Here is a 12,060-nt window from a genome sequence, read left to right as displayed (position 1 = left end):
GGATTCTCAGCTTCCCGATACTAATATAAGTACTGTAGGTTAAGGGGGAAGTTCGAGAGAGAACTCCGCAGAGGCGACTTGAGGCTATGGAAGACCCAAGTTTGCACAAGGATTCTCAGCTTCCCGGTACTAATATAAGTATTGTAGGTTAAGGGGGAAGTGAGAATTCCGCAGGGGCGACTTGAGGCTATGGAAGACCCAAGTTTGCAAGGATTCTCAGCCCTCCAATACTAATATAAGTACTGTAGGTTAAGGCACAGGTTGAGGACCCGTGTGCGGTTCGAGGCTATGGAAGACCCGAGGTTGCACAGGGATTCTCAACTTGCCGACCATAATCGTGTGCTATAATTAATGGCGACCTCGTAGCACTGACTGCTAGGCAGAGAGAGTAATTGTAACATGATAAAATTTTGTCTCATTGACATTTTTGATGCTCCACCTCAATTGGTTTTGCAGGTTCAGCAATGGGGGTAGCAGTTTTGCTGTGCGGGCCAGCTGATCGTCTGCCGCACGCTGCCGCCTCTTCTCTGCCTTCGTCGTCGCCATATTATTATTTACTGTGTCATTTTACACATAGGTACAGTTACACTACAACTGTCACACCTACACCGTGTATTACATACACCACGCTACACAACAATTAGTTGTCAGTGTAAATGTAGCGACTTTTCGCTCAGTTTGACCTGAGTACAGGATTTTCACCATTGTCACGGAGTTTTTCCCTCAAGCTTGCTTCTATTAACGTAAATACGAGTTTTTTTTTTCTCTCACTGGCGACTGTGACTTTCTCCTGTAGCAGGATAGCACACACACCACAGTGTGAATCTTGTGTGAATGACTTAGGATGTATACATATATATATATATCCACAAATTTTTTTCCCATAAGGAAAAAATTTAATTTTGTAGGGGCGTAATGTCACGAATCAATTCACGACATTTCCGTTTTGTGAGAAGCCACGAACTATTAGTGGAAAACTCACTGTGTATCGCTCAGCTAACCGTTTCTCCCTCCATTTCGGGGTATACTTTTCAAAACATTCGTCACTGTTTAAAAGTGACCGATTTAATGCACGTCACTAAGTGCTCTACTGAGCGATACAATTGTTACTTTATTGTTCGCCCCTGCTCTCCTCAACCGTTAGCCACGCCTTCTTCCGGTGGCTTGTGCATTCTGCCTATGCATTATTTGAATTCAGTCTTGTGTTTGCTGTGACGGAGAAAGGTTCTGTGCTCAGAAGTGGAGAGGTCAGCTAGCACCCCAAGCTCCACTAGTACAGTTAATCCCAGTACTCCCACCTCCCACTCCTCGGGTGATACATAGTACTCATCGACTGGTATTTCCTTTGTGTATTTCCTAGTTTTAAGAGTTTAATTAAGGTGTTTTTCCTAGGCGTAAGTATTTAGCTATTGCGTGAGTGAGTGAGTGCGTCTCATTAATTTGATTTGAATTGTAACGTTAAATTTATTTTTTTGTAATCAATAAATTTAACAGTTCCTTTCTTGAGCTCAGTGTAAAGTAAACTCTTGTTTCATTTCTCCATAATTAAGCTTATTTCCCACATAGCTCCTAGCTTGCATAAACGTTTTACTATTCATAACTGGTACTTAGACCAGTCTTGTTGTATTAACTTAAAATCCGTTGTGCCATAGGAGTTAATGCACCAGCAAGGACCTGATGTTATTATTATTAGTATTAGTTATTTATTGTCAGGGGTGAAGTAACTTTCTCCAGAGGCTAACAGTACAGTAATTCAGCAATTGTGAGTAATTAGTCTCTGCTGTGTACTGTTGAGAAAGTTTATAAATTCTCGATCTTAGAGAATCGTAGCAAGTCAGCGTAAAGTAATCGTTGCTTGATGTAGCAAGACAATCATTGTCTCTGCTCTTCAGTATTATTGATTATTATTATCAATTTAAATAATATTTAAGCATTTATTTCAAAATTACCGTGTTATTATAAAAATCCCGTGACATATAGTTGTGAGTAAAAGATGGAAGAGGAGCATAAGACAGTAAGGATCAGGTGGGTCAAGGATTGTGTGGGTAAAGTTGAAAGTTGGAATACAAATGTGGGCGATTGTGTGTGTGTATGCACCAACGCAAGATCGTGCTAGAAGAGTGAAAGAAGAGTTCTGGACAAATGAAGAAGTGTGCATGGAAAAGTTTGGAAGGAATGAGAGAGTGTTTTTGACTGGTGATATGAATGGTAAAGTTGGGAATGTGAAGGTGGATGGAATAGTTGGTGAGTGGGATGTGCCTGCTGAGATAGATGAGAATGGCAGTGCGTTAGTGGACATTTGTGCTGGGAGAAGGTTGGTGATAGCCAATACCCTCTTCAGGGATAAAATGATCCACAGGTATACATGGCGAGTGATGAGAAGGATGGGTGGTGAACTGAATGAAAGGAAGGCAATGATTGATTATGTGTGTGTGGATGAAAGGATGCGAAGATGTGTAAAGGATGCAAGAGCTTATAGAGGTTGGGGGAGTGGACTTTCTGACCACTACTAGGTGGTGGCCAGAATTAGAATTCAAGTAAGATGGAGGAATAGAAGAAGGGAAAGACGAGAGGAAGGAGTAGTTGCAAGGAGAGTGGAAAGGTTACAAGAGGATGAAAAAAAGGCAGAGTATAAGAGAGAAGTGGAGGAACGATTGGGCAAATATGAATTGGAGCAGATGGGAGACGTGGAAGGTGTGTGTAGGATATTTACAGAAGAAATATGTGCAGCATGTGATGTGGTGTGTCTAAGGAAGAGAAGACGGAGGGGGGTGCAAGGAACAGCGTGGTGGACTGAAGAGATGAAACAGGCTATGGCACAAAAGAAGAAAGCATACAATGAATGGATGAGAAATAGGGGCGTGGAAGAAGTAGAGAGGCGGAAGAGAGAGTTATGTGTAGAAAGAAAGAGAGAGGTGAAAAGATTAGTAAGAGAGAGTAGGAAGAGAGTGGATGAGGAATTTGGAAGGAATTTGAGTGTAAAGTGGAGGAACTGTAAGAAAATGTTCTGAAGAGAGGTGAAAAGAGTAAGACAGGGTGGAAGTGAAGTTAACAGGGGACTGAAAGATAAAAATGGTAGATTACTAGTGGAGAACGGAGAAAAAGTGAGCAGATGGAGAGAACACTTTAAGGAATTGTTGAACGTAGAGGATGGAAGTAATGCGAGTATAAGTGGCTGGAGAATGGCTGGGAGAAGGAGGGAGGTGAGAAGACAGGAAGAAATCAGTAGGATAGAACTTGTGGAAGCAATGAAGAAAGTTAAATCGGGGAAAGCCCCAGGAATTGATGGAGTGTGTGGTGAAATGCTGAAGCATGGGGGAGAGATAGTAGTAGAATGGATGTGGAAGATGTGCAGATTGGCCTGGGAGGAAGGTAGAGTCCCGGAGGATTGGAAGTCAGGTATAATTATTCCCTTGTACAAAGGAAAAGGGGAAAAAGAAGTGTGTGGTAATCATAGGGGCATTTGTCTTCTTAGTATAATAGGAAAAGTGTATGGTAGGATACTTATTGTCAGAGTTAGAGAAAGAACAGAGATATTAGTTGGAGAAGAACAGGGAGGCTTTAGGAAGGGAAGAGGTTGTGTAGATCAGATATTCATTCTTAGATCTTTATTGGAAAAGTTTCTAGAGAAGGGAAAGAAGTTGTATGCGGCTTTCATGGATTTGGAGAAAGCATATGACAGGGTGGATAGACAAGGATTGTGGAAAGTGTTAAGAATATATGGAGTAGATGGGAAGTTGTTGAATGCTGTGAAGAGTATGTACGATGGTGTGAAGGCTGCAGTGCGTGTGGATGGTGAACTAAGTGAATTTTTCTCTTTGAAAGTTGGTTTGAAACAGGGATATGTCATGTCTCCATGGTTGTTCAATCTGTACATGGATTGGGTAATAAAAGAGGTACAAGGTAGGGTGGTGGATGTTGGAGTGGCCCTTGGTGAGAGAGGATAGTGTTTGGAAACTCCCTGTACTGTTGTTTGCGGATGATACTGTGTTGTTGAGTGAAGACGAAGGGGAGCTGCAAGGCATGGTGGATGAGTTTGAGAGAGTGTGTAAGAAACGGAATCTAAAGGTGAATGTAGGGAAGAGTAAAGTGATGGTCTTTGAGAGAGGTGAAGTCAGTGAATGTACAGCGAGGTTGGATGGTGAGGAATTGGAATATGTGAGTACGTTTAAGTACTTGGGTAGTGTGATGAGTAAGGATGGAGGTTTGGAGGGTGAAGTGCTTGAAAGGGTACAGCAGGGAAGAAAGGTTGCTGGTTCTTTGAAAGCAGCGATAAGAAACAGGGAAGTGAGCATGGAAGTGAAAAAGTTACTACATGACAGTATTGTGATACCATCTCTAACGTACGGAAGTGAAGCTTGGACGTTGTTGGAAGGACACAAGTCAAGAGTGAGAGCAGTGGAAATGAGTTATTTAAGAGGAGCCTGTGGAGTCACATGGAGAGACAGGCTGACGAATGAGGATATAAAGGAGCGTTGTGGTGTTGATGTGGATGTGATAGGAAGCGTTATGAGGAACACACTGAGGTGGTTTGGCCATGTGGAGAGGATGGAGGGTGAAAGACTGACGAAGAGAGTGTATGTGAGTGAGGTGGAGGGGGGAAGAGGGAGGAGGAGGCCGAGGATGAGATGGAGGGATGGGGTGGAGAGGTATATGAGAGGGGGTGTGAGTTGGGAGCAGGGCAGTGAAATGGCTAGGGACAGGGCGACTTGGAGGCGATTTGTTTGTGGCCACCCCAAACGGGATTGAGGCGTCTGGCAATATATATATATATATATATATATATATATATATATATATAAATATTTATATATATATATATATATATATAATCATAAATAACACTTATTTTAACTGTTGAAATTAGATCTATCAGTCAAAGGCCAGCTGCCTTGATCCCTTGCGGTGTTGCCACACACATATAGTCCCTATGTCTCCTGTCCTCTGCCATTTGGCTGTCCTCCCTGTAGTTCAAAACTACGTTTCTTATATATTTCTCCACGTGTCATCAAATCATCCTTGGCCATTTGGCTGCCCTACCTCTCAAGCCCATCTATCTTATAGGCTACATCTCTCTACTTCTCTGCATATCATCCCCCTACCCCTAATCGCCCTACACCCCATTCACATACACGCTTCTCGTCAATTTCTCAGTATCCATCCTCACCACATGACCAGTCTCCAGTCTTTCCATTTTAAAATATTTTCAGACTGTTTCTTTTAACGCTGTTAATCACATCTATGTTAATGCCACAATGCTCTTTTACTTCCTCATTTCTCAGTCTGTTCATTCATGTAGCTCCACGAGCTCCTTTCAATATCCCATTGTTACTGCTCCCACTCTTGCCATGTGTCCCATCAACTGGGCCGAAGCTTCGCTTCTGTACGATATAGTGCGGATCACATTACTGTCATGCAGCGAGTTTTTTACTTCCATGTTCATTTCACAGTTTATTTCCACTGCTTTCAGTGATCCTTAAAAAAACATTGCCATCATGATTAACGAGGCCTTACAAGCAAAGCAGACTGTGTATCACAATAAACTCTGCTTCTGCAGTACTTTTGTCTTCCGTACCAAGTTTTCCTGCTTGTTGGGTGTAGATCAAGAGGAATAAATGTGTATTAAAGACATGATGTGCAAGAATGCACAGTATCAGCTGGAACGTGCATAGACCTATGAATATGTAAGATATAGGAATGCATTTTATTAACCTCTTTATATTTCTAAGGGAAGAGTAGGATAGATCTATGAAGTAAAAGATTTGAGTTTTCTCGTACACCAGGATGCCCATGCTCACGTAGTCAGTCCCCAAGTCAACAGACCGCCATAACTCACGTGCCATTATCACCATCGTCATGTATTAGCTACTTGGAGGACAAAAGCCTCTTCCAACTTACTTCACATTGACATACTAACAGTTAGTCTTTTCTATCGTAGGCTAACAACTTTCAACACTGAGGGGTTCACCACTCTTTTCAGAAAACAGTTTACTACAACTCAGCAAGTATTCCATGTCTAGGATAACACTCGGGTAGTTTAGCCATCCGACATGAGCCATACGATGTATATGTCTTCTGCCTATGGTAATTTCTACATCTATTATATTTTTCTATATCAAAGAATGTCTTTTCTTACCTCTCCATGTGACAGATAATTTTATCAGTTGTTTTCCTCTCTAAGCCCTTAATGTCATGCTACAGAATTCGGAACAAAATGTAAGAACAGGACGAACATGCTGATGATATTCTTTCTTTTTCAACCCATTTATCCTGTTTAACCACTTGTCCCCGAGAGGTTTCTCGTCTGACAGGCAAAGTCTAACCAAAAACATATCGAAACTATATCCTCAGGCTGAATGGGTAAACAGAAATAGTTTCCATCCCCTTCAGGCCGCTGGGTCTCTCTTTAGGTGAAAAAAAAAAAAAAAAATGGATTTTACCCTTATGGCTACAGCAGTGTGCTCTATATCCCAGGTCAGCAGTGCAGCAGATGTGGGATAAATGGGGTGTTTTTATTACCCGTTTTGACCTACTCATAAATAAGCAAACATGTCTAAGTTGTAGTTGCACAATTTTCAACCACTCCACTGACTTTTGAAAGAAACTGGTGGTTTGCAGGTCGTCAAGGGCCAGAGGAGGAGCAAGTCGACATTTGACTGGCTGGGCCAGTTTGCTGCCCAGTTGGGTGGGGGAAGTAAAGGAGGGAAGTTGGGAGAAATATGGCAACATCGTCATTCCATGGTGGCCAGTGGGTAGGCAGGTGATGCATCATCTTCAGTCAGGCTTGGGGAGACCCATGTGACAACTCATCGAGCATAATCAATAGTTTGCCACGCATTACTAAGTGTGAAAAATATGAAATTTCACATGGTCTTCTGGATGGACAGTCACAGCCTCCTTCACAGTCCTTCCAGAAAGACGAGTCTAGTCTAAGGTTTAACCAAATAAAATACAAATCAAAGTCCTCAGGATAAATGGATGAAGTACTGAAAATTCCTAGTCGTTATACTATTCTACATCCAACATCCTCTGTAACTATTCTTGTATTATCTAATGTTGTTGTTATAAAATATAAGTTTCTAAATATCATTTGGCTTTTCTAGCCATTATCTTTATAGTTTTAGCTAAGGTTTAACATCATGATATTACTGGTGTTTACTTAGGCTAGTTCAACAGTGAATTTTATGTACAAGAGAAAAGCAATACCAAAAGCAATACTAAAACAAGCAGTTCAATAGAAAATTGTATTTTATCCAAGATCTGAATGCTAGCATTTCAATGCCTACCACCTTCCACCGCCTGCCATGCTTAGGCTTATTTGCATTATAATAATTACTTTGTAAAATGGATGCATGCAAATGTGCAGTATACCAAAAATATATATGTAAGGGAAGTGTAAACTGACCCATCTATAAGTGGACTGTGTGCCAACAGTGCATGAGCTGCTTTGAGACGGTCCTGGTGTGAGGCCTGAGGAGACACCCGCACCGGCAGTGGACTGGCACCACAAATCACCACTGCAGCTGCAGCCACAACCAACACCACCACCAGGGACATTATGCCTGGAGAAACACAAAGGACCAGAATTATACTTACGGTACCACTTTTACTACTACTGCTGCTACTGCACTTAGTACAAGAGAAGCGGAATATAAAAGCTCTACAAAATGGCACCGTTATTATTCTCTACCTAAATACATAAACTAGATCAACTGCTAGTCAACAATACCCCCATCATATTGGGTTGGCATCTATACCTGCAAAAGAAATAAGGTGAAAGACTGAAGACCTAGTGCCCCTGAGGCAATGGAGTACAGAGCTAATGACATTATGTAAAAGTCAGTACTTCATACAGGCTATGACAGAGCTTTAGAGGTGACTCATTTTCTTTCCTGAGGGCAGCTAGATTTTCTTCAAAAAGAACGCGCGTGTGTGTGTGTGTGTGTGTGTGTGTGTGTGTGTGTGTGTGTGTGTGTGTGTGTGTGTGTGTGTGTGTGTGTGAGAGAGAGAGAGAGAGAGAGAGAGAGAGAGAGAGAGAGAGAGAGAGAGAGAGAGACAAAGTTATTGTTGGTGTCGGCATGTAAGAAGAAAGGAATAAGGATCTCCCTGCCTTATCCTGTGCCATTATTACGTTTTCTTTCTTTCTTTAATATTGTCCTCCAGGGCGTTTCTAGGTGCAACAAAACTTGATTAATTATTGTATTTAATCATTTCTAAAGCACATATATCAGTCTTTCATTATGCCTCAATATATTTTGTCTTCTTTTTTTCCTCTTGCGACATTTCATGGCTATTCATTAGTATTTTCCTTACAGAAACAGCTTTTGCAGATGTAGTAATTCTGAACCAACTCTTTATTTAATTAACTCTACTTACTTTCTGCATTTATAAAGCGGTTTATTTATTCATGTGTGAATAGTTGACAGATGTGATTGGGCTCACCATATGAAGTAACTTAATTATAAACAGGGCTGAATGAGATGCTTTTCGTCTCGACACATTCCCTTCTTCAGTGACTCCCTGCAGCCTCTCGTCTTCTTTCTCACTGCATGAATCTAACTCTCTCTCATATATATATATATATATATATATATATATATATATATATATATATATATATATATATATATATATATATATATATATATATATAAAATCTTACTGTTAATCCGTGACGTTCCCCACAAACTTCACCATTCAGACATCAACTGAAGAGTAAAGCAAACATATACGAACCTAGGATTATGCATACCGGTACCGGTATATATTTGCTTACACACACACACACACACACACACACACACACACACACACACACACACACACACACACACACACACACACACGTATTACATAATTACTTATATAATATACATACTGTACAGTACCTGTAATCCACCTCCTGTCTGGCCTTTTTCTGCTACGCTGACAATTTCTTGGAGTCCAGTCAGCCAGCCTCTTGCTTCATCAGTTATCCCTTATTCTTGCTACATTACCTGCCCACCTCCATTCCTGGTCTTTCATTACTTCTATGGTGTCTTGGCCTTTAGTCTGCTCCCTCACCCAAGATGATATTCTTTTCCCGTCTTTTAAATACATTCCCAAAATTGAACTTTCCATTCCTTGTTAAGAATGGATTAGTTATTTTACATCAATTATGTCAGTTTCCAGCTCTCACAATCGTACGTCACTGCTGATACTATACATTCACTATATACTTCTCGTTTCATGCATATTGGCAAGTTTCTTTTCATGATGTCTTTATGTTTACTGAAAGCTTTCCATCCAATTGTAAAGCATCTTTTTCCTCGCTGTCATGGCTTTTCGTTAGTTTTAGGATTAGCCCCAAGCAATTGTATTCCTCCACTTCTTCAATAATACTGTAACTAATTCTCATGACACTTTGTGGTGTACTTGGATTAAACATTACTTTACTTATACTCTGGGCGCCTTTAGCCCTACCGTGAGATTCTCTAATTACGACATTTAACATTCCTTGCAAAGTTTCTGCTGTTTCTGGAAATACTAAGGATTTCAGGGGCAGTGTCCAACTGTTTTTTTTAAATAACGTTTCAACAAAGCGTCGGACAAGGATTTAACTTTGGCAGTGCATGTTTGAGACCCCGACCTAATTTGTAAAATTATGCTTTTGTACCAAATGTGTATGATTAAGGCATTTTTAAGAGTAAATGTAGGGTAAACTTAGCTAAAATCGTCAGAGGCATGTAGCGAGGCTAGCTTCGGTCACGATACAAGCCCCGCCCACAATTCGAAACGTGACGTCGGTGTGACGTAGTAGTAATCACCGACGCAAGTGGTAGTTCTGTCTTTATGTAAGCTACTTCAGATTCAATGCCTCAGGGTTACTCATATTTCTGAGCTGCGGCTGATTTTTAGAGTGTACATCCCTCCAGACTCCCTATTAGTACATAGTATATGCATCGCCCTCTTACACATATTGTGACGTCAATATGACTTATTCACTTCTGAAGAGTAGTAATCACTGCCTGAGCCGGCACCACTGGGCGAGGTGATGTGGCGGCCGCCGACAGGCGAGACGTTACCAAACCGAAACTTCAGCGATGGCGAGCATCTCTTATTGTCCTAGAGGTTGCAAGACTGCTTTTGTGCTGCGGCTTTTCGCGGTATACAACCGCGAAAGGGTCCGCATGAGGAATTTGATAAGTTTGAACAGGTAATTTGAAAACAAAAATTGATAAAAAATAAAATAATATGGCGAAATTCATTTGTTGACTGCCAAGGGGTGGTGAACCAGACTACTATAGTGAAATATGTTCACCATTCACAGATCAAAATGTAATTGTTCTGCATGATACTGTGCTTTCCATGCCATAACTAGCACAATTATTACCTTGTACTTGTCAAAGGACCTGTCAGCTCAAAAGATGATGATAAAAACCTCTTTGCCTTGCCACTGTGAATTAGTCTTGGCAAGGCCGTGCTTACAGAATGAAATGCATTTCTGTAATACATAAACGAGTATATATATATATATATATATATATATATATATATATATATATATATATATACTTTATATATATTTGCTTACATTTTCATCATCATGCGGCAAATGTTACATACATATTGGCCTTTCTCTACACAGACCTCACGAGCGTGTTGCGCACGTTGTGGGTATGACGGCGACGGCGGTGAGGAAGGTCGTGGATCGCAGAACCACGCTTCAGCCTAAGACACCAGCAGCACTTCCAGCACCGCCTGTCTTTGATAATTTTACTGTGGGCACCATTCGCCGCTTCATCCACGCCAAGTTCGCTGCCAAAAGGGTGTTTTCGGTTGGCAACCTGACGCAGGAATTGAAGACGGTTGGCATCATCCCAGATGCAACCTCGGAGACGTCGGTGTGGCGGCTCCTGCACGACATGGGATTCCGCTACAAGACATCACAGCGGAAGGTGTATGTTAGCAAAAGAATCCCTGGACGTCGTGTGCCGCCGGATCGCAGCTCTCCAGGCTCTGCGGCACCACTGGGAAGAAGGGAGGCAGACATGGTTTACCACCAGGATGAATCACTGCAGGGAATGGGTGGACACAACTCAGGATAAAAGCAGCGATATGTACAGTCGTCAGGTACCACCTGGTGAAGGTGAACGTTTCGTGGTGGTCGCAGCTGGCACGGCCAATGGCTTCGTTGAGGGTTCGTTCCTCTGCTACACAGCCAAGAACACCAGCGGCGACTACCACGGAGAGATGACAGGCGAGCTCTTCATCCGATGGCTGATGTCGCAACTCCTGCCATCGCTTACCGAGCCGTCGGTCCTGGTGATGGACAACGCACCTTACCACAGCCAACTGACTGAGAATAGTCGCTGTCCCACCACAGCAACCAAGAAAGGTGACCTAATCACCTGGTTGGAGCAACACAGGCTCCCCATCCCACCTGGCGCCACACTACCTGAGCTGCTGCTCGTCTGCCAGCAGAACCGACCAACGCCCCAGTACAAGGTGGACAACATCATACGTGAGTGGGGCCATGAGGTTGTCCGCCTTCCACCCGCCCACCCAGAGCTCAATGCCATCGAGCAGGTGTGGGGTTGCATGAAGCGACACGTATGCTCCTCCCTGCAACGCTTCACCAGGGTCGACCTGCAGGCCAGACTGGCTGAAGCCAGACTGTGTGCCACCCAGGAGGTGTGGGCAGCTGCTGTCCGACGATCTCGAGACTTCGAGGTCGGATACTGGACATCAGACAATATCCACGACGCTGTGGGACCCATCATCATTGACCTTGCCAGCGATGACGAAGACATAGAAGACCTCAGCCTGGATAGTGATGATGAATAAAGGTTGTGCTGAGCATGTTATTTACATCATTGTATACCTTTGATGTCTCCACCTCTTATCGCCGACTACTATAATGCATGTCTCTGTCACTGATTTATAACCTGGGGTTTGGGTGATTTCCAGCCGGGAACTCAAGCCGCATTAGGAATTTAATATATTTCCTTTTACATCATGCCAATCAATCACATTAAAAATGCTACTTTTCAGTTTTATTTTATTATAAAAAAAAAAAAT

General features: G+C 42.2%; 2 protein-coding genes across 2 annotated transcripts in view; one reads left to right on the top strand and one right to left on the bottom strand.

Annotated features, from left to right (window-relative positions):
* LOC145398392 (dipeptidase 2-like) overlaps positions 1-7,557 on the bottom strand; it is an 88,258-nt gene extending 80,701 nt beyond the window's left edge. Inside the window, exon 1 of the mRNA XM_080271268.1 lies at positions 7,406-7,557. Coding sequence (XP_080127394.1) covers positions 7,406-7,557 — 152 coding nt within the window. The remainder of the gene's footprint in view (positions 1-7,405) is intronic.
* Positions 7,558-11,097: 3,540 nt separating this feature from the next.
* Positions 11,098-11,826, top strand: LOC145398391 (uncharacterized). Its single transcript, XM_080271267.1, has one exon. The coding sequence runs from the start codon at positions 11,098-11,100 to the stop codon at positions 11,824-11,826; it is 729 nt and encodes a 242-aa protein (XP_080127393.1).
* The last annotated feature ends 234 nt before the right edge of the window (positions 11,827-12,060 follow it).

This window comes from Coenobita brevimanus, chromosome 45, assembly GCF_032717465.1.
Source record: "Coenobita brevimanus isolate Jiangsu-jjx chromosome 45, ASM3271746v2, whole genome shotgun sequence".
Taxonomy (NCBI): Eukaryota; Metazoa; Arthropoda; class Malacostraca; order Decapoda; family Coenobitidae; genus Coenobita; species Coenobita brevimanus.
The sequence above is the reverse complement of the archived record's forward strand: the minus strand, read 5'-3'. Positions and strand labels throughout refer to the sequence as shown.

What these genes read in the sequence shown, in the direction of transcription:
- LOC145398391 (XM_080271267.1), top strand. Translation starts at nt 11,098, where the DNA reads ATGTACAGTCGTCAGGTACCACCTGGTGAAGGTGAACGTTTCGTGGTG.